Below are 22695 nucleotides of genomic sequence, written 5' to 3'. Positions count from 1 at the left end.
ATTTTTTTTTCCTCTTTCCAGTTTAGAATATTCTCTGCAAGTAAATCTGACTTCTTACAAGGTGGCTGAGGGCTCAAGAGTTTTTTTGTTTTGTTTTTGGTCAGTGTGAAATGTTTGTGTTTGCACAGGAGGGAAGCAAATCTGTGCTGACTCATGTTTTTATGTTGCGCTTTAAATTGATAAGGCCACTTAGCTTCTGACATAAACTAAGGCAGGAAGTACAAAAAGGGACAGAAAAAATCTGCTTGTGTTTCCGAATCGGTAGAACTCATTTTTTGAGTTCCTTGTGTGAGGTGGGTTCCCTGTTTGACATGCACCTGGAAAAGCCTTAACTCTCAGAGGCACACAAGTTAGTTGTCAAGCCTGTATCTTTTTATGGCTGTCTTGATTATATTCCTAGTCTTGGAATCTTTTTGTTTTAATTATTGTGAGTGTCATCCAGACCTTGACTGCCTGGGCGACGACTGTCCTCCCAGCGTGGTGTGTGCAGGGGGCCTGCTTCCCTGAAGCTCCTACCTTCCCGGTGATGCTGAGTCACCTCCCGGTGTCCACAGGCTGACACAGAAGGTGCAGGTACTGTCCTCCCCAGTCCTGCTGCTGCTGCTCTGGCTGTTGTTACCTCCACAAGGGTTGACCCTTTAGGAGTCCTATCCCACAGCTAAGTACAGTAAAGGACTGTACTTTAGCAGTCTGTGCAGTAGAGTTAGGGAAAGGGGTTCTGTCTCTCACAGATGAACATGGGGCATGGAACAAAACATTTGATTTTTCACAATTTTACTTCCTCCTGTTTAGTGAAGAAAATGGAAGTCTTTTCAGAGTTTGTTGGTAAGATTAAACTGGGGGATAGGAAGTGCTCAGAATGTCTGTTGTACTCTGTTGGTTTGCAGAATTCTCCTTCATGGGCTGTCTGAGGCTTCCTCTTCAGAAAAACTTCCCGAAATTCCTGGAGTTAATTCTTCGCTCCTCTTTGTCTTTTTCTATTCTGTGTTGGTATTTGACTTCATCTATTCAAGCCTCTGTGCCAGGTAGTACTGTAGCTAGTGATACCCCAAGATCAAGCCTGACAGTTGGGGTGCTTCCTCCTGTGTAGCATCTTCCCCACTGGCCCCTTAGAAGGGAGAAGGTAAACTCTCCCATGGAGAGTTCAGAAACTTTGTTCCTGTGACTGACCCCCCTCCCAGAGGGGACACCTAATACTATAAGGAGTTAGGATTTAAAGGTGAGGCTTTGGGAACATTCACACAAGTATCAGCCTGTACCCTGGTTTCTGCATGTTTAACAACAGTTACCAACCACATCGTGTTCCCTTGGTACTTGGTCAGCATTCCTTCTGGATGAGGCCCCGGAGCAGCAGAAGAGGACAATGCAATAGCCATCTGCTCCTTGGAGTTACTTGGATGTTTGTGCCCTGCTTCTTGCCTTAAACATCAAGCCTCTTCAGAGTTTTCTCCTCCCCCCACCCCACCCCCATGCCCTAGTTCCAGGCATTTGGGATAGCTGTTTGCAGGGGAGGATGAAGATCCAGAATGGTGGCTCCTAGGTACCCCAACACACTTACTTCATATAGTGCACCCTCGTCAGAAAGCAGCCTGCAAGTGATTTTGAGATAAACAAGCCCTGCCATTTGAAAGTCAGTGATTAAAATATTAAAAAGCTATTTTGGGGGTAAATAAAAAGGGCTGGAGGAAACTCAGAACCTCTCTCTAATTTGCTTCTGGAGTCTGGGAAGAAGCGGTCTTTCCAGTTCTGGGGGTAGTGAAGTTTTACTGAATAGTGAATTACCATATCAATTGGTGCGTGCTAACCCGGTGTGACTTCTGATAACAGCGTAACTTTGTTTTCTCTTTTCTTTCCTGCTAAATGAAAACTTCAAAATAACTAGTAAATTAGGGTGAAGCTTTTTCAAAAGGACAAGTAGCTCTATGTTGAATGAAGTTGAGCCTTTTTTACCCTTGGGGGAACTTAGGGAATGTGCAATCTTTTCATCTTAGTCTAAGTTTTCTGGAGCCCAGTCATCAAACATTTACTGAGAATCCGTCTGTACCAGGCACCATGCTGTGCTCCAGATACACTAACTGTGAGATGGAATGGCCAGGTCGTTTCCTCCAACAAGGAAGCCGGAAGTGCAGACTATCCCAATTCGCTACAGTGACCATGGTCTCTATTGTTTTAAGAATGAGGATCAGGAAGATTGTCCCCAATTTATTCCTATTATTGGTCATTTGTGATTTTCTGATTTATTGATCACTCTTGCTAAGAGATTATACAATTTTATTAGTGTTTTGATTTTGCAGGTTTTCTCTACTATACTTAAAAAATAATTTTTCAATTCCTTGTATTTTCTTTGGGCTTAAATCACCGTCCAACTCTTCAGACTTTTTTCCTCTCTCCCAGTAAATGCATTTTAGCTATAAACATTCATATAATTACTGCATGTCACATCTTACTTACTCTATATGTTTATTTTTTGTTTTTTAAGACAGGGTTTCTCTGTGTAACCCTGGCTATTCTCTGTAGACCAGGCTGGACTTGAACTCAGAGATTTGCCTGCTTCTACCTGAGATTAAAGACGTGTGCCACCACTGTCCAGCTATATCTTAATATTTTTATGTCATTTTTTTATAATCATTCAGTTAAAATGTTTCATCTCTACTGTAATTTCTTCATGACTCATGTTTAAAATGTGGTTACTTCTAATAACAATATTATTGTTGATTTCTTAGCTATACTGAGATGTTAATTATTGCTGTTTGTTACTTGTGGTTGTGTGCACATGTTGCAGCTATCAAGAGTTGTCCATCTTGGTTGTTTTGTTTGTTCATTTTCAAGGCCTAAATCTTGCCAGCTGGTCTAGGCTGACCCGCCAGCAAGAGACCCACCTGTCCCCTCCTGGGGCTGGGGTTAAAAGCATGCACCACCACTTCTTGCTCTTAGTGTGGACTCTGAGTACAGGACTCAGGCCTGTACAGGCAGTCAGTCACTCTAGGCACTAAGTAGCTCCTTTGCCCCAAATACTGTATATTCCAAATGACTTTACTCGTTTACATGCTGGTTTCCATATAAACTGGGTCACGCATTTACACTTTTCTCTTGTGTCTGTCAGTTAATAGGTCATTCTCCCACAGGATTGTGGGTTGGAATCATTGTTGTTTCATTTTTTTTTTTTTTTTTTGCAGTTTTCTGCTTGGTGTCTGTTGAGGCTTGTCACTTGCATATACATTTGTGGTGGTAATATGCAAATTGCCTGAGTGATAGCTGTGCCCCAAACACTGACATGACCTTTGTCCAGGGCACGGTGCCGCTCTGAGTAGTCTGTTCTCTTCCTCTTGTAAGACCGCCAATCCTGTTGCCTTCAGGCCCCACCCTTATAATCTGATTTAACCCTGGTGAGTTCCTTAGCCGCTCCAAGCTCAAGTGCAGTGGGTTTCAATGGGCACTGGAGCTTTAATGCATGAGTTTTAGGAGAACACAGTTCAGCTTCTGGCATCATAGAATACACATTCTCACGAGCTTAGCCTGGGGTTGCATCTCGGTAATAAAGTCACTGAAGTGTGAAGCTGAGCAGTATTAGCCAGGGACCACCCGTACAGAGAGACTTAAGTGCTTAGTATCTGGCACTTATCAGTTTAATTGTGGTGTGTCTAGAGGTGATTTTAAAGCCAGTTTCCTATCCTTTCTTTTTGCAGGTGCTAACTTTGGGTCCCTTCTTGGAATAGGAGGAAGAGCCGTTCTCTACTTTTCAGAACTACAGAGAAACTAAAGAGAACCGATGTAAATAAGCTGAACTCTCTTCTGGCCTCTCCCCTCTCGAGACATCACCACTTCACCCTGTGAGGAGCGTGAAGAACTAGACCAGTCACTATGAATGTAACCAGCTTGTTTTCCTTCACAAGTCCAGCTGTGAAGAGACTTCTAGGTTGGAAACAGGGTGATGAAGAAGAAAAATGGGCAGAGAAAGCTGTGGACGCTTTGGTGAAAAAATTGAAGAAAAAGAAAGGGGCCATGGAAGAGTTGGAGAAGGCCCTGAGCTGCCCGGGGCAGCCAAGTAACTGTGTCACCATTCCCCGCTCCCTGGATGGCAGGCTGCAGGTGTCCCACCGGAAGGGATTGCCTCATGTCATTTATTGCCGAGTGTGGCGCTGGCCGGACCTCCAGAGCCACCATGAACTGAAGCCTCTGGAGTGCTGTGAGTTTCCTTTCGGTTCCAAGCAAAAGGAGGTGTGCATCAACCCCTATCACTATAAGCGCGTGGAGAGCCCTGGTGAGTGGGGTAGACTGTTTGTGCCCGGTGAAGCCTGTTGAGACAAGAGCAATAACACCTTTCTGTTGTGGGGTGTAATTCTAAAATATTTGGGGGAAGTTTTTGTGTATTCATACATGCGTGTGCAAAAGAGCACAGGAACTCTATCTAGTTAGCCTTTGCCGACTGTAACAAGTGTCTGTAACAATCACTTTATAAAGAGGAAGGTTTACTTTACTTCGTGATTTTGAAAGTATCAGCCGTTGGCCCCATTGGCTCCAGGGCTCTCTGTCCTGTAGCACTATAGCATCCTGGGGTAGAATGGTGGCAGAGCAGAGCTCATGTCACAAGAGGAAGGGGCTGGAGCCCTATGGTTCCCTGCAGTGACTAGCAGACTTCCCGCTAGGCTGCGGGGACAAGCCTTCAGCACCTGAACATTTGGGGGTACATTCCAGTCCAAATTTTAGCAGTCCTGGAGTATTTCATACATATTAAAAGCCTCCTTCCTTCTAAGTGACTTTGTTTAGACTCAGGTTCTGAAAATTGAGTTTTGTGTCTGAATTCTCTTTCTATGGTTCACATTGGTTCTGTGTGTCTTTTTAGCAATTTAGCTGTGCAGTGTGTCAGCGGACAACAGAAGCACAGGGTCTTGTCGCCTGCACTGAAGGCAGTGTGGGGCAGCTGTGACCAATGCTACTTCATGTTTCACGACAGCGCTCTTTGTCATCTGTATTGAAGTGTGCATGTGCTGTGGTGTGTTCCCTGTGGGCTATGTCCTGTTGTGTGAGGAAATGATGCTGTTACTTTAAGATATCTCAGTCTTTACATGTGTGGCATTGGGCTATGGTAAAGGCTGGAGTCGGCCTCTCTCATCTGTGGATTCTGCAGATATACATAGAATCAGCTGCAGATGAAAATAGTTAGAAAGAGAACTCTGTCTCTACTGAGCAGGCCAACTCTTCCTTTCTGATACTTTCTCTTTCAGTTTTGGTGGTTGAAAAACTCAGTGGACTTCATTCTTTCTGGGGCTCAGAGCCCAGGAACTCTTGGGGGGGAGGGCCTGCTTCCTTTTCAACACCTCAAGCCTCTGACTAGGTACCATGGCCACCACATAGGGATCAGAGGTGCTTGTACCTGACACTGCCAGGGTCACCAGTGCTGGAGGTCCTTGTATAGGTTGGCTTGCTTTGGCCTGACCTCAGCTTAGTGACCACCACAGCTCTGCCCCTCCCATAGTCTCAGGGTTAATCCGTCCATTGTTCTGGAAGGAGTCCAGGACCTTGAGAGGTGATTGGGCTAGGTGCTATGTGGCCGCTTGCTTACTTCTCTTGATCTGGCACCTGGAACAGTGCAGCCTACATGACTGACTCCTGTGGATGCCTAGACTTGGTGGCAGCAGCTAGCGAAGGACAGAAGCCCCTCATATTCTCTAATCAGTGGAGTGACTGTCTCACAGCAAATGCTGTGATATAAAGATATCGTGTTAGGCATCAAAGGTGGTTCAGATCTGATTTAAAGTGTGGGTGGGGCAGACACATAGAGGCCCCACGTAGATACTGTGCTATGTTACACCAGGGACTGAACGTCTGCAGATGAGGGCTTCCAAGAAGCTCTGGTACCAGTCTCCCGTGGATATCAACCACTACATTCCGAATTTATATAGTTTGCCCTAGAACTTGGTTCTACATCTGGACAGGCAGATCAGTTGACAAGTGGTTCTGTATTGAAGCATTGAGTTGCCGCAGTGTCTGTCATTCAGAATGATTTTGTTGATGGATTGGTTCACTTAGCTGATGATTTCTGAGGGTCCCCAAATATGGATGGTGTCAGATTTGTATGGCCTCCCTCCTTGTTCCTGCTCCTGGGATGGTCAGGTGATTTTTCTCTCACAGGAACTTCAGACCTCAGGGGTAGACTGCAAACTTCCAGCCCAATCATCCAATAATAGGTTGGTCTCCAAAGGCCTTTTGTATTTTTGTGGAGTATATAAGTCATGTAAAAGTAAAGACTAGGGAATAATTTGCAAAGGCTTTTGTGTCCACTGCCTGTTTTAAGAAAGAGAGCATATAAACTAAACTAATAAAATGTGTCCCTCTGATTACATTTCTGTTAGTGACTGCCATTCTGAGTTTGACATTTATCTCCATGCATGTTTTATACTAATACATTTTCATCGGAACACATGTTATTTTGTATGATTTTAGAATATATAATGACATTAGATTTTCCTGGAATCAATTGTCTTGTTCATTCCATATTATTCTGTATGCCTGTAGAATATATGCTTTTATGATTATCTTGTGCTTCGAAGGTCTCTTTCCTCTTTGGAATTTCATTTGGGAAGGATTGATAGAATTAGACCATCATACATAATATTATTTAGTATTCTATAAGTTTTCACTGTGTACTTCTTACACATCTTCTAGCTTTATTTTCGAGTGACTTTTTATTGGCCCCTTTGAAAATTACATTTTCAGGTTGCTCTGGACTAGGACTACATTTCCCCCTTTTCCTAGCAACCTTGCTGGGCTCTCATTGGCTTTTGTATTAACATTCTTTACTGTTTGTCAAACCAGATGGGATGTAAGTTTGTGTTGTTGTTTATTTTTAGGAACAGCTCATACAGACACATGGTTTCTCTCAGTCAGACACTGAAATGGAGATGGAAGTGTCAGAAAAATGTGCCAGTAATACATACAGATTAGACTCTGGGTATATGTGTTTCAGGTCACAGGGTCCACAGGGAAAATTTTAATGTCACTCAAGTAGTGAAAGTGACTCCTCCAAGTCAAGGGACTTGGGTGTCAGACACGAGGAAAGCAGAAGGGATTGAACATGAGAAGTCCACTCACAGCTGAGGTCTTTGTTCAGAGCACTCTGGGTCTGGGTCCTTTCCAGCCTCCATCTCCCTGTGAGCCAGCCTGCCGCTGTCCCGTGTCCGTCCCGTGCCCCCCCCCCCCCCCCGGCCTGGTCGGCCCTGACAGAAAGGTGCACTTTCCCATTGCTCTTTAGTAGAGCTCTGCCCCCTCCCCACTTCCCTTCTCTGCCCCCTCCCCACTTGCTTTCCATTTCTCCAGGGCTCTGGGCACAGGAGTTCTATACAGGCCCTTAGTGCTGCCTGCTCTGTAACTCCTTCCTCCTCTCTCGTGGTCCAGCCCACTTCTCTCTCCTTCAAATCTAAACTTAGTAGAGATCTGTGTAGTTGGGACTCATCCTTGATCCTACCTTTTTCTTACCCCAGAGAGATTGCGCCTTTCCCATAGCAACCCTGAGCTTGTTGATAATATACTTCACAGCCAGTTGCTGTTCAGCTAATCGCTGAGTAAAGAAAGCATAGGGCAGGCAGCGTGCATACTAACTTCTCTGTCACGGCAGCTACCACAGGGACAGGGATTATTGATGATCACTGAAAATGCTGTGACTAGTTTACCTATATGGCCATCTGTCTTGGTAGAGATGAGTTTTCAGTTTGTGTGCAGCCTTTGAAAACCTCCTTCTTCTCTGGTCATGTCCTTGCTGATGTGAGATGAAAAGGGAAGCCATTCCTGGCACCGTTCTGTTACTTAGGAACTTGCTCTGACTTAAAGGTTTGATGAGGCAGAGAGTCTGAGTATGACTCTGAGCTTCATGATCTTTGTCTTCTTCAGCCAAGAATCTTACGAGCCATTCCCGGGACAGTTCTAGAGACCCTTGGAGGACAAGGCTGAGATGTGTTTGGTTTAAATAAATCAGGGTTTTGACTTTTGTCTTTCATACTTCAAGTCCGTGTATGATCACATGACAGCTATGCATTGCTGGAATTGTAATTGATACTAATGCTAGGGGTTTGTTGAGCCCCTGGGTAAGTATCCAGGCCAGGCAAGGCCACTGTTGTGGTGAGGCTCTGCCATTCCCAGGGTGCTACCGAATTAATCTTTAAGTCACTCAGCATTTGGGGGTTTTCTTGTTCTGATACAGATAGAAAACTGACTTGTTCTTTCTAGATTTTTCCTTCAGTTAGTTGTCAAGGTTATTGAGAGAAAGGCAATTGAATCTGTTTTCATTTGGCTCAGTGCAGATTTTGTCATTGTTCCTTTGAGTATCTTTGCTTTCTATTTCTTCGCCCCAAAATAATGTAATCCGTTTAAGTAACTCCAGTTTCTTCTTAACCTGTGGCGTGTATTGCAGATAAAATAGTGGAAACATGATGGTAGGGGAAACCTCAGCCCTTTCAGAAACATTCCCTCTGTGTTCACTGTCGCTTCGGTGGCATGTGCAAAGCAGAGACCCTTTTTTCTGTGGAAAGGCCGTACTCTGGCCCATTATTGAAGCATACAGTTCTCAAGAACATGTTTGGATTGTTCTCCTGCACACATGTAGACACTCTTAGGAAACAGAAAGTTCCCAGAGTCTCTGAGATTGACCTTGCCGCTGATGTAGCAGTCTGACTGTTTGCTCGGACTTTTACTAGCCTTCCGAGTGGAGGCTGCTTATTAGTGGTCAGATTAAATATTGCCTCTTTTTCTTTTCCCAAAGTAAATGCTGACCAAGGCTGAGTAAGTCACCTAATTGTGGTATTGAGAAGATCATTCGGCTGCTGTCCGTTGCTCTCAAAGTGCCTTAATGGGGGTTTCCTGGCTGCTAGCCTCTTTTTTTTTCTCCACGTGGTTCTTTAAAATGATATTTTGCACTTTGAACTTCACCATGGAAGTCCTTCTCACACCTGAGCTTAAAATTCTGAGACTTGTCTGGTGTGCCAGTATATACCTATATTCCCAGCATTCAGGAGGCTGAGGCAAAAAGTTGAGAATTTGGGGCCACATAGTAAGAGCGTGTCTCATAAGATACCACCCTCTTCCCGTAAACAAATAAAGTCTGAGACTTCCATTTTTGTTGTTAATCTGCTGGCTGCTTAAAATTGAAATACGCTGAAAAGCCTCTCCACCTGTTGGCTGAATATGGGCTTCAACTCCAGCTGTCCATTCACCCTGTAATTTGTGGCTTGGTAAATTTTACCTGGAAGAGAACGTTTCAAACATTATAGAACTGGAGAAAGATTCATTATTGCCCAGCAGGAATAGGGCAGGGGAAATGGATGCCAAGGAAGGAAGCAAGCTGAGCAGTCCTGAGGATGCTGCAGGTTTTTTATTTGACAGTATCCCTCTGGTGGTCACATAAAGCTGAATGTAAAGCCATAATAATCTCAACTTTAAAAGCATCCTGTGAGCCAGTTGGTGGTGGCACATGTCTTTAATCCCAGCACTTGGGAGGCAGAGGCAGAAGGTTCTTTGCGTTCAAGACCAGCCTGGTCTACAGAGTGAGTTCTAAGTCAGGGCTACACAAAGAAACCTTGTCTCAAAAAACAACAACAAAACAAACAATGCTCTTTGAAAGGTCATCAGTTTGTCTCACATCCCAGCCACCCTAGTGCTTTGCCCTAAGACAGCCAGGGACCCTATATGATATGGTGCAGACATGATTTGTACCTAGTGACAATGGAACCTCCGATTTTGACTCTTTCCTGTGCTGGCAATGTGCAGCACGGTGCTGGCGATGCTAGGAGATGTATGAAGTATCAGTTCCAGTCAGACAAACCATCTGTGGAAATTGCAAAGGGAGCTGATGACCCCAGGTGATGCCCCTGGGAGATGCTCCCAAGGTGATGATGCCCCTAGGGTGCTACAAGGGTGGGCTTTAGGTTAGGTAGGTTAGGCAAGAGTGCATTTTCAACTTAGAGTATTTTGACCTCATGGTTTTGGGGGATGTGACCCATCATTAAATCCCAAAGCGCCTGTGCAGTGCATTTGCTGGGTAGGGGGCAAATATTGACTTTCCTTGAAGGTTTTAAGATTATAAGTCAGATACCAAGGTGAGTTCATTACAAAGATTTTGAAGATTGGAGGTAAATTAACAATACTAACTATAAAAGTTAAAACAAGACAGCATGCACTGTGTTCCAGTACATCTCAATTTCTCTTCCTTCTGACATTTGTAATAAACACAGAGCTCTACAGGAACTGTACCCACCAAAAAAGACTGGCATGTAATTATAGTAGTGTATACTAAACTGAATGACAGGCGTGGATGGAGGATGACCATAAACCTCAGAATAGCACTGACAGGACTTCCTCAATTGTAACACACCTGGACACCATGTTCTAGCTAACACTGGCCCATGGGGCAATGCAGAGATGTTCATATATGCCTGATATCCCAAGGATTTTTTTATGTGTATGTGTGCATTTGGAGGCCAGAGCACAACTTTGGGCTCTACTCCCTTTGCAACAGTTTGTCACCAAGGTTGATAATCACCAGGCTTCAGGAGTCCTCCTGTAACTACGTTCCCAGTGTGTGTGTGTGTGTGTGAGGGGAATATGAGTCATTGTGCCTGGCACAATGGATTCTAGGTATGGAAATCAGGTCTTCATGTTTGCCAGCCAAGTACTTTACCAACGGAGCTACCCCCCCAGCCCTGTACAGAGGACTGTAATCAGTTTTTAGGTAGAGAGAGAATGGAGTAAGTGAGTGTTATTAATGAAGCAGGCCAAGGAAAACAAGTTAAATGAACAGCGAAGACTAAGGAAAATTAGCAAATATGTTTTCTATGGGCATTGCTATCATACAAGTGTCCTACTGTGTCAGTCTGGGGAGATGAAAGCAGCTTGAGCCACTGCTGGTGGTGCCTAATGAAAGATAGGTCACTAAGGATGTGTTCTTGAAGGGGTACTGGGACACACCCCCTTGCTGGTTTCTGCCTGCTGTGACAGAAACAGCTTCACTCCTCTGTGTGCTCCAGCTGTGGTGTGCTGTATTACCACAGGCCATGGAACCAAGCAAAGAAACCTGAAACAGCTGGAACCCCATGAACCAACCAACCAAACAAATAAATAAATAAAAATTTCCCCCCTTTCGGATGATTTTCTGTTAGGTTTGTATTAGCCAAAGAAGTCTAACAAGCCATTAGATGACCTAAAGACTGCACCCTGCCTCTGAGAGGTTCAGTTAGAACGAGGCGTAGGAAGAGAATTTGAAGGTTTCTCATTTGCTGTATGTGAGGAGCACGAGGCTGGCACATATCACAGCATCCATGCAGAAGTCAGAGAATGACATCTCAGGAGTTAGTTCTTCTATCTTGCTTTTGAGGCAAGCTCTTCCTTGTTGTTTCTATAGCTGGAACCCACGGGGGATTTTTGTTTTGTGTTGTTTCTTCTTTAAAGCCCTTAAAAAGCCCATATCTGTAATCCCAGGAATGCTATGGCAGCATAGGAAGGGGAGATAGGAGAATGGGTCAGAAGCTTGCATACACAACACGGCAGCAGAAACAAGAGAGACCGCCCAGATTTGATGCCATCTCATCAAGAAAATTCTTAAAACAGAAATAGATTGCAAACTATGGTGACAGTTCAGTGAGAGGGGTCAGCCCATGGAGACTGGTAGAGTAGAATCCCTTAGGGATTAGGACAGAAAGGACAAATAAGAAGGTACCAATTTCCTTTAGTAATGACATGGAAACATGATAGGGGATGATCAGGGTTAGGCTTCGACTCAGCTTGGGTGGTTTGACCAGGGGCCACTTGCTTATCTTACAAGGGCCACTCACTTGCCTTCCTTGAGGCACTCTGGCTGCTGACCTGTCAGGGAAGGTGACAGTTGAGGTTGTCCATCTCTTTAGGGTTACTATGAAGTTGCTTTTAATCACAATGTGTGATGAGGTCTCTGCACTAGTACATTCTTGAGAATGATGGAGCTTATGCAAGATGAGGAGAAACCTCTGTACTGTCTGTAGAATCAAATGAAATTTGTGATGTGACCAAGTCTTCTTGAAGCAAATACCCCAGAAAACTAGTGGTAAACAGTATAAGAAAAGTGACAATGAATCTCATTGCCCATGTTTTGCCCTACAGTGTTTAAGCCACACATGTGTCCTCATTTACTTCTGACCTTAGGAGCACGTGCCAAGGCTGCTTGGAGGTGGAGGTGGAGTAATGAACAACTTGAAACTGGACAGCTAGAATACAAGTTCAAATCCATGCCACTTAGCACCACATGGGACCTGCTTCCCACGAACCAGGAAGCAGCTGGCTTCTCCTTAACGAAGGAGCCAGACACCAGGGTTACAAGTTTTAGAGCATGTGATCTGTAATGCCTGTGATGCCAGCCTGTGGACTGGCTGAAAGGGAGAGTGGGGAGCACTGGCGCCTGTGTCTTGAGTGCTTAGGAAGTTGTGTTTGCGTTTATTTCCCATTCATCGGTATTCATCATTAGAAAACCAGCGTCTCACATTCACAGAGCACATTTGCTGGGATCAATTTGAACTTAGAGTAAGCTGAATATAATTAATTGAACTGCCACTTGGGGTCATTGTGAATGTGTCAGTGGATTGTTAGCTGAGCTCTTAAGACCAAGGTGGTCCAGAGCTTCACTGACTCTGAGCCACTGGGTATTAGCTAGACAACCATAGGTAGCCTAACCCCATTGGATGCTGGTTCTGTATTCTTAGGTAAGTTACTTGTTCTCCCTGTCCTCCATTGCCACTCTTAGGTTTTATTTTTATCCTTTTAGTCACCTGTAAGATGCATGTGCATATGTGCATGTGAGGGTTTTTGTATCTGTCTGTCTGTGTGGGGAGAGGTGCACACCATAGTGTGTGTGTGTGTGTGTGTGTGTGTGTGTGTGTGTGTGTGTGTGTGTAAGTCAGAGCAACTTGCAGGATTCACTTCTCCTTCTATGTGGGTTCCAGGACTCAAACTCAGGTCCTCATGCTTGGCAACAAACACCTTTACTTGTTGAACCATTTCGAAGTCCCTGGACACTGCTTTCTTTTCAGCTGTATAAGGCCAAGCTGATCATTCCTGTTCCCTATTGGTTTGAATCTGTATTCTACCTAAGACTCAGAGCTGCCACTGTATGAAATCTTAGGGTACAAGGGGTCTTCATTGGATAGTTGGCACAGGTGAGAACGTTGAAGCTCTATTTCTATAGCTAAACACACAAAACAAGAGACCTGTGCCCTGTACTGGTGTATAGTGACCCCTTCATCATCCTTCACCCAGGCTGAGTTCCCCCAGATGCTCTGGTTCTGATTTAGTGTGTCTGGGGTGATATTCACACTCGGTTGTTTGAAGTGAGTGTCTGAAGAATACACACTCTTGAGAAAGGCTTCACTATATTCATCAACTTAAACAGACCAGGAATTGAAGTAAAATTCAAGCATATTCCCTGAAAACACATGAAGGACCTTTGTATATGCCAGGCTCTGGGTGATGGAAGGAACAACAGTTCTGCCCTCGAGGGCATGATGCTTCACCAGGTGAGGGTTGTCAAATGAGTAATAAAAGCATGACAGCTGTCACTGGGAAATCCTGTGCAGCCACAGTGGTGCATGGGGAGGACAGTGCTCCCATTGGGTGGAGAGCAGGCAAGGATGGTGCTTGTGAAAGACAAGGAACTGAGTGCTGGAGGTGAGCAGAGACAGAGGAGTGAAATTGAGACTGCTGGAGCCTTGAACAGCTGGTGGGGAGGGTAGCTGGTGGGGAGCCTCAGGTAGGCCCCCCAGTCATGGCCAGCATGCTGTTAGCAGAGTCTTGTGGAGGCATATTTCACAGGATCGTCAGTGATGGGGCAGAAATCAGTGGCCTGCCATTTTCCAGGAAGTTGAGTTTTCAAAAGTTAAGTTATATTTAGGCTATTTTTAAAATAAATTGAATGTTTGGCTTTTATTTTTCTAAAAAAGAAAAGAAAAAAGAAAGAAAGCTCTATGCTGGTATTGAATACAATTCATTTCTCTGCTTATATTGGAATTGTTTGCAGTTTTGCCTTTTATGAAAGTACTTCTTCAGAGTAATTGCTATATTCCTATAAGCAAACACTAGTGTCTTCCTTGGGGAAAACAGTCTGGTGAAAATGTAGTTCTCCAAACAGCCACCTAAGCATGGGTGTAGGGAGATGGCTTAGTAAAGTGTGTGTTGCACACACGTAAGTTCAGTCCTCAGCACACACAGGAAGAATCTGGCGTGGTGGCACATGGCTGTCATTTCTGGGTGCAGGGTCAGAAACACACAACATGGGGGCTCACTGGCCTAGCCAGTCTAGCCAAAACAGTGACCTCCAAGTTGTAAAAGAGCCCGTCTCAAAAGAATAGAGAAACAATTGAGGAAAACAGCCCAGTCTCCCTCTCTCCCTCTGCCCCCCTCCCCTCCTTCCCTCTCTTACACACACACACACACACACACACACACACACACACACACAGTGAGAGAGAGAGAGGGAGAGAGAGAGAGAGAGAGAGGAGGGAGGGAGAGAGAGGAGGGAGGGAGGGAGGGAGGGAGGGAGGGAGGAGGGAGGGAGGGAGGAGGGAGGGAGGGAGGGAGGGAGGGAGGAACCGGAAAGATAATTTTGATGCGATGTTCTCAACCTCCTCTGTTTTGAACAGGTTTTGACTCAAGCCTTGGTCCGCTTTGATCAGACACTAGATCCAGAATGAGATACTTAGCCAGGCTGAGCCTGCCTCCCTGAGTAACAGATTGCATTGTGAGGAGTGAGCACGGAAACACCCTGTGGTGGAGCCGTGTCCTCCTGTTGACTTTTATGGCCACAGCTCAGGGACCTTATCGAATAGTTCAAGCCCTGCCCTCCCTCAGCTCACCACCCATGGGCAAGCAGAAAGATAAAGGTTTTTAGCTGTTGTTTATTACTGTTAAATTTTAACCTGGGTTAAGGCTCCAAGAGCCATTTCTTCAGTTCCCAAGACATATGTTGATGTAAAGAATTCTGTTTTATAAACATACATACTGTGAACTTGAAAACCATCTTACACTCCCACTCCACTTCTTTACGTGAAAGGTTTCTGCTCACAAGGTCAACAGTATATTCTATCTGGGACATCTGTCTTAGGCAGCTGCTCTGGCCACTCGCCCATTTGCTAAGAACTGCTGCAAGGCAGGCTGGGCCACCTCTCTGCTCTTCGGCGACCCCAGTGCAGTGTCATGGGATGTTCCCTGGACAGCTTTGCGTGGGGTACTGCTGAACTAGGGTAGGTGTCCACAGGTCATGGCAGACTCCAGAGGGGGCTGCCTGCGCACAGCGATGTTCGGGTGATTTGCTGAGAGTCCCTAAGGTAGTCACCCTGCTCCGGTCACTTAGCTAAACATCTCCTTCACTCCTGCAGCACCAGGAAGGTAGCTTGATTGCCATTCTGTCTTCGTAAACAAACATAGGCAAGGGCCTGGCAGCCTCGTCCTCAGAGCTCTCTTGTGAGTTAATCAAAAGCCAGCTGCCTTTTGGAGAACATTTGGAGGGTCATAGCACAGCTGAAGACTTGTCAGGTTGAACTACCACACTTTGCCACTGACCACTGGTGTAGAATTTCAAGCCATACTTGAGTCTCTGCACAAAGCTCCAGTCTGGGGTGTACAGGAATGCTGTTGAGCTCGCTATATAATTTTAGCTGTTCCTGATCGTCCTTTCCGATGTGCCTTGGCAATGCAGAAAAGCAGAGTCCAGTAGCAGAATCACAAATGTCTCCCCAGTCTTCAGTATCCTGCAGTTTTATTCTTTGTTTGGTTTCCCTGTTGGTGGGAAAAGAGATTTTAATTTATCATGGGAAGAGATTCGGAGTTTGAAAAAGTGGTATCAATAGCAGTGAGGAAAGGAAAAATCTTACTCCATCCTCTCAAAGGTCAGGAGGAGAGAGCATCCTAAGACTTAAGCCAGGGGCTGGAAAGATGGCTCGGTGGCTAAAGAGCACACACAGCTCTTGTGTCCACGTTCAGTTCTCATCATCCACATTGGCCAGCTTGTAGCTGCCTGTAATTCCAGCTTCAGAGGATCTGATGCCTCTGGCCTCGGAGGGCACTGGCACTAACATACATGTACATATGTGTTCACAGATACACACAAAAACATACACATAATTAAAGTAAATCGTTAAAATTTATTTTTAAAATAAAGACTTGGCAGAGAGATGTCTTCTGTCTTTCCTTAGATGGTACAGTGCTTCCTGCATAAGCTTGCAGGCCTGACTTTAGATCCCAAGCACCCCACACAAAGCAGTTTCCAGGCAGCATGTGCCTGCAATCCCAGCGCTGGGGAGCTGGAGGGAGGATGATTCCTATAGCTGGAGGTCCAGCCAATCCAGCAAATTGATGAGCTCCAGGTTGAGTGAGAGAGCTTGTCTCAGAAGGTAAAGTGGGAAGCAGTTGAGGAAAACAGCTGGTGTCAACCTCTGGCCTCCACATGCATGTTTGCATGAACCCCCCCCCCACACACACACACAGACTTCAGGTGGTTGTCAGCCCAGGGTTCTCTGAACATACTACCTGATCAGCTTGGAGAAAAATCTTAGTAAAACTATTAGGCTCCACATCCATGGATAAACCTCAGAGCCAAAACGAAAAGGACAGGTTACTGACAGTGTTTCAGAAGCAATTTGGAATCTGGCTTCTCAAAGGTGTCTTACAGAAAGAAATATTTTTGGAAATGGAAGGGTTGCAGTTCCAAACCATGTGTGCTGCCCTAAAGTGAAGTTAGGGATTCGAGAACTTGGAAGGCGCCATGTGCACCTGCACCGCCCAGGTTGTGTGTTCCTAAATTCATGTGGAAGCTCTAATGTCAAGTACCACAGAATGTGGGTTTTAGAGACAGGGCGATTAAGGAAAAGATTAAACTGACATGAGGGCATTGTGGGGAGCCCTAATGTAGTCTGCTAGCATCCTTACAAGACAGGGTTAGGGGGGCTGGAGAGATAGCTCAGAGGTTTAGAGCACTGAATGTTCTTCCTGAGGTCCTGAGTTCAATTCCTAGGAACCACATGGTGGCTCACAACCATCCGTTATGAGATCTGGTGCCCTCTTCTGGTGTGCAGATATACATGGAAGCAGAATGTTGTAGACATAATAAATAAATAAAACCTTAAAAAAAAAAAAGACAGGGTTAGGCTATGAAGAGATATACCAGGGTAGAAGGCCATCAGGAGTCAAGGACAGAGGTCTCAGCAGAATCCAGCCTGTCAGTACCTTCATCTCAGACATTTACCCTCCAGGGCCACAGGAAAATGAATTTCTGTTATTCCAGTCTCCACTGTTTGGTATTTTATTACAGCTGCCCTAGGAAACTACAGACATTGTATACAAATCACAAAGCCACTATAGATGTGAACAGACCTTCAAAGTGCTTTCGTTTGTTTTTCCAGTGCTGGGTATAAAACTGGGCCTCCATGCATGCTAATCTGTACTCATGGCTTCCTCTTTGACTGTGCACATGTGTCCAGGAGACCAGAGTCCAGGAGAGGCTCCCTTGAAGATGGAGTTATCCATGTGGGTTCTAGGAACTGGAAGAGTGCACTCTTAACCTCTGAACCTCTTTTTGGTTCAGAACCAACTGGCCTCTTCTTTTGGACAGTCTCACTAAGTTGCCCAAGCTGGCCTAGCACTCATTCTGTAGCCCAGAGTAGCTTTGTACTCAATACTCTCCTGCCTACATCTCCACCTCTCACCCAGCTAGCTCTTCCTTATTCTAAAGAAAGCATTTCCTCACCAAGATACTGATCTTTACTGTTAACTTATGAATGTGATAGCATCTCAGTAAAGACTCAAGAACTTTTTTGTTTCCAAAAGGCATACAGGGTGGTAACTAACGGCATTGGGAAAGAGAAGCATGCAGCTGAACACTGAGAAGCAAAACCAACAGGACCTGGGCTTGTCAGGCATTGCAACCCCTTTCATTGATACTGTGGTATGGGCCAGGCAGTGGTGGCGCACGCCTTTAATCCTGGTACTCAGGAGGCAGAGGCAGGCGGATCTCTGTGAGTTCAAAGCCAGCCTGGTCTACAAAGTGAGTTCCAGGACAGCCAGGGTTCCACAGAGAATCCCTGTCTTTCAAAACCAAATACATACACACATACACACACACACACACACACACACACACACACACACACACACACACACACACTTAGCAAAATGTAATTTTAAAACAACAACTAGCCAGTTTAACCTGGGCACAGACTAGAGAAGAATGGAATGTCTGAAAACAGACAGAACTTACACAGAACATTATGGAAAAGGTAGCATCCCAGTCCTCAGGACAGAGATGGCCTCTTAATCAGTGGCATTGAAAGTATCTGGCTCACGATTCAGAAAAGGTAAAATTACAAGCATTCCTTATGCCACAAACAAAACCAGTGGATCAGAAACCTAAATAAACTGGGAAACTCTGCATACCCCAGAAGGGTTCAGGGATGAATTCTCCCATTGAGCAAGACACACACACACACACACACACACACACACACACCCACCCACCCACACCCACCCACCCACCCACCACCCACCTACCTACCTGTGTATGCATGCAAAAAAGAAACCAGAAAGAATGAATAAAAGGAACCTGGCTAGATACCTTGTGAGGAGGTTAGGATGAGGGAACAGAGCAGAAGAGATAGGAGATATGTTGTTCTGACCTTCAGAACCATGTCAGTGTCTTCTGGGTTTACGAAATCAGTGAGAACTGGCAATAAATTGTGCAGAGAAGTTTAACACTGAAGGTTCGAGTCACACCCAAACACACTTTGAGCAAATTCAAATATTTTGCTTGAGTGAATTCAAGTATTTTGCACAAACAAATTTAAAATAAAACAAATTCCTAGGTGTAGTTCCTAAGATGGTATGAATATAGTCATTTTGAGAGAAAATTAATGTATTTAAGGGAATTCATAAGTGTATTGAAACTGGACCAGGCAAGTTGATTCATGCCTGTAATAATCCCTGTGTGCAAGAAGTGGAGGCAGGAGAATCAGGAGTTCAAAGTCATCCTTGGCTACAGGTTTGAAGCTGACTTGGTTTACATGAGACCCTGCCTCAAAAATTCCAACTTTAATACAGATGAATACATAGTAAGAAAGGCAAATAAAAAGTTGGTGGAGTTGAGTTGGACTTAGGGAGAGCATTGCAAACAAAGCCTTACTGCATACATCCCCATGTGCACACAGACAGCCTAGAGTTAGTGTGACTTTTGAGTCTATGATGTTCCTTACTAGCAGGGACCAGGGCCCCAGGGATAGAGGAAGAAGTGAGACAGAAGCCAGGAGCACCATGTTTCAAAAATTAGAGAAATGCTTAAAGAGTAGCAGCATGTTTTAAAAGGCATGAAGAGAAAACAGTGGCCAATTGTAGGACATAATGGACCACAAAATAGACAAGAATAGGAACATTTCAGCCCATTTATCAAGAATTCACAAATCCATGCCAGTGGCTGTTATAGATGAGTGGGAAGCCAGAGATGGGGAAGTCCCTCCTTGGGGTAGAATTCTGACTGAAAAATACAGGTAATGGAATGACAGAAAAGTCATGCTTCAACTCTCTAAGCAAAAGTTGATTGAAGCAAAATGTACATTCAGGGTTGGTGAAGTCTGAAGAGCAATGGAGGGTGTGCTCAGTCTGGAGGATCTGCCAACTGTAATTACAAAAAGGCACAGTAGCTGTGGATGGTAAGTGAAATGGGCAGTAGTCTAACTGAGCAGTTGAAAGGAAACAGACAGATGTGGTTGGCTTTGGGGAATGTACCCAGAGAAGGGCATAATGTCGCCTGCACAGTATGTACGGTAGCTACTGTCAGAGGAACTGAAGTTGAGAGGCGTCTGTAAAATCACTCATATATAAATACACCAATGGTTACTGTGTCAGTAATGGTCTCATGTATCTGTGGAAGTTAGTACTACTGTGTATCTTGACTATTGTGAAGTTAAGAAGCAAAATGTATGTATGTATGTATGTCTGTCTGTCTGTCTGTCTGTCTGTCTGTCTGTCTGTCTGTCTGTCCTGCTCTCATAGCATTCAGGGGTGGGGTGGGAAGTGTTTGGAGCATGAGAGGGAAAGAGAGTGAATGACTGAGTAAATGTGGTGAAGTGTTAAGAATGGGGGTGGATCAGGAAGGTGAGATGGTTCAGTGGGTGATGGTGCTTGTCACATAGACTGGAGACCTGGGTTCAGTCCCCAGAACCCATGTAAAAGTGGGGCAGAATGACTCTGAGAAGTCCTGTGACCTCAACACACACTGCGCACGGCACATACATGATGATGATGATAAATTTAATGTTAAAAGAGAAAATAAAAGTGTTAACTACTATGACAGTTTGTGTCAAAATAAGAAGTGACTGAAAATAATGTTCACAGAAACTTTATTACAATGATCCCATCCTGGAAACTCCCCAGGTCATCTGGAGGCACACTATATCATCCGATAAATTGCAGATACATAGAGTAACTTGCTACTCATAAAACTGGGTGAATCTCACAAGAATGATGTTGAGCCATTGATGAATTGGGTTAAAACGTTGTTTATTTGAAGATTTGTGCACCTTACTGTAGATTTAGAATAGCTTAGTTAACTAGAGGTACCTGGGACTACATCAGCAGAGGCAGTCATCTTAAAGTGTAGCTTAGTGGTGGTATACATACTGAGTGTGTACAGGGCACTGGGTTCGACCCACAGTACCGTGAAAATGTAAAACAGTCAGGGATGAGAAAAAGGTCACTTGTCACATTCACCATCTAGAGGTCTTCAAGTACAGATGGTTCATGTCCATGGTCATCTAACCGCTGATGGATGTCTCCGATGTGCACTGGGTCCACCTCAGCACTGTGCCTTGATGCAGATCACTACCAAATGAGATGACAGCAGGACTGTGCAGAGCTTGGGGTACAGACGCACAGTGTCCTTTGCTGTCATGAAGTTAATTTCACCCCCGTGGCTGGCGGTAGGAACAGTCCCATTCTGAAGCTGTTAGACAATGAGAGTTACCAAAATAGGTGGCTTAGGAAGTAGAATCTGCTTAATGTAAGGAAAAGCTTCAGGGAGCTGAGTCAAAAAAGGAAGAAAAGCAGGAAGAAGGAGCAAATTGAAGTGCTAACTCACACTGCAGCAGCTGAAAGACAAGGAATGTTTATGTATACATAAGTAATTCAAGATACTGAGCTGTGTTTCATAGCACAAATGAGATAGGTTTCTGCTGCCAATAGGCTTTTTACTAGGGGTTTCCTTGATATAGTTTTCACCTCAATTGAATGTTGGAAAGGAAAAGTAGAAAATACTGTCTTGCTTTGGGCAGATTCCATCGTTATGCTAGAAATAAATTATTATACTCAAATAGCAAGGGAAATCTACAAGTGTTAACACTTCATGGTAATTGACAAATGAGTATGAGGAATTTTACTACTTTCCCCAAATCTGTCTTACCAACGGTTCACAGCTAAGTGATAAGCACGAGTTGTGCATGCCTTCCAATGGGAGCACTGGAAAGCCCCGAAGTCCACTCCATTTCTAATGTCACACAACATTTCTCTAGGGAAATGCACTGGGGGCCCTGGTCACCATTCTCAATAGCCAATCCAACAGCTCCTTCCTTCCCTTGAGACCGAGAGGGCAGCGGGGCTCCTGAAGGTCTTTATCACTAAGGGGAGCCACCTGGTGACCCCAGAGGACATGGGGGGTCTAGTGGCACTCCCCAGGACAGAGTTCTATAAGTCATCATTAGGCAGCCTGTCCATTCTAGGTGGCCATATGGTGGAGGCTCTGCTGGGATTTTCTGGAGTAGCTGTGCTGGTTCCCATCACCGAAGGCTCTTAGCTTTCACTCCAGGAGACAACTCTTTTTGTTGTCTAGGTACCCACCTCTTGGACTTCCTGTCTTGGGGTTTTCAGTTGGCACATGTGACCGTAACTTCTGTGACCTCCTTGGCCCTGTTGAGGACTGGAGAAGTGGGTGCATCCATGCAGGTCCTTGCAGAAAGGACGCTTCTAAGGATGGCTGCCAGGACACCCTGGACCTCAGAGGCTGTGTCACTAACCACCTTCCCTGCCTTTGGGAATCACATGCTTGCTGTTTACTGCTTTTTGTTTTAAAAGGCGTTAATGTGTCAATTAAAACACTTAATGGTAAATAATATCATTCAATACATGTTAACCCAGATTTTAGCAGACTGTCAATGAGAGTGTTGGTGGCGACATGTACATATGTAAACAGAGTGGCCCAGGCTGGACCCCAACCTCAGATCCCTTTGCCTTAGCCTCCCTCCGGAGTACTGGGATGTGGGTGTATGCCACAGTGCTAGGGGTGTGTGTGTGTGTGTGTGTGTGTGTGTGTGTGTGTGTGAGAGAGAGAGAGAGAGAGAGAGAGAGAGGGGGGGGGATGCATGTTTGGAGGGGGTACATATGCCGTCATGCCCATATTGAGATTCCACCAACTTTGTGGATCTGTTCTATCCTTCCACCTTTACCTGAGTTCCAGGGATCAAACTGAGGTCTTTAGCTGTGTGACAAACCCTTTTATCTATGAAGCTGTTTGGCTAGCCGGTGATGTATATTGCTAATTGTGCATTAGCTTTTTTTGTGAATAGGAAATTTTTAAATGGAATAAAGCATCTATTTTTAATCTGAAACTGTATCTTGAGGCATTCCTAGGTCAACAGGCCAATGGCCCTG

At 44.9% G+C, this 22695-nt stretch overlaps 1 protein-coding gene across 1 annotated transcript in view; it reads left to right on the top strand.

Annotated features, from left to right (window-relative positions):
• Positions 1-22695, top strand: part of Smad1 (SMAD family member 1) — a 64579-nt gene that overhangs the window by 22330 nt on the left and 19554 nt on the right. Inside the window, exon 2 of the mRNA XM_027404890.2 lies at positions 3687-4261. Coding sequence (XP_027260691.1) covers positions 3862-4261 — 400 coding nt within the window. The 5' untranslated portion in view covers positions 3687-3861. The remainder of the gene's footprint in view (positions 1-3686; positions 4262-22695) is intronic.

The sequence above is a fragment of the Cricetulus griseus genome, chromosome 3 (assembly GCF_003668045.3).
Source record: "Cricetulus griseus strain 17A/GY chromosome 3, alternate assembly CriGri-PICRH-1.0, whole genome shotgun sequence".
In the NCBI taxonomy this organism is placed as follows: Eukaryota; Metazoa; Chordata; class Mammalia; order Rodentia; family Cricetidae; genus Cricetulus; species Cricetulus griseus.
This window is presented reverse-complemented; position numbering and strand designations above follow the sequence as displayed.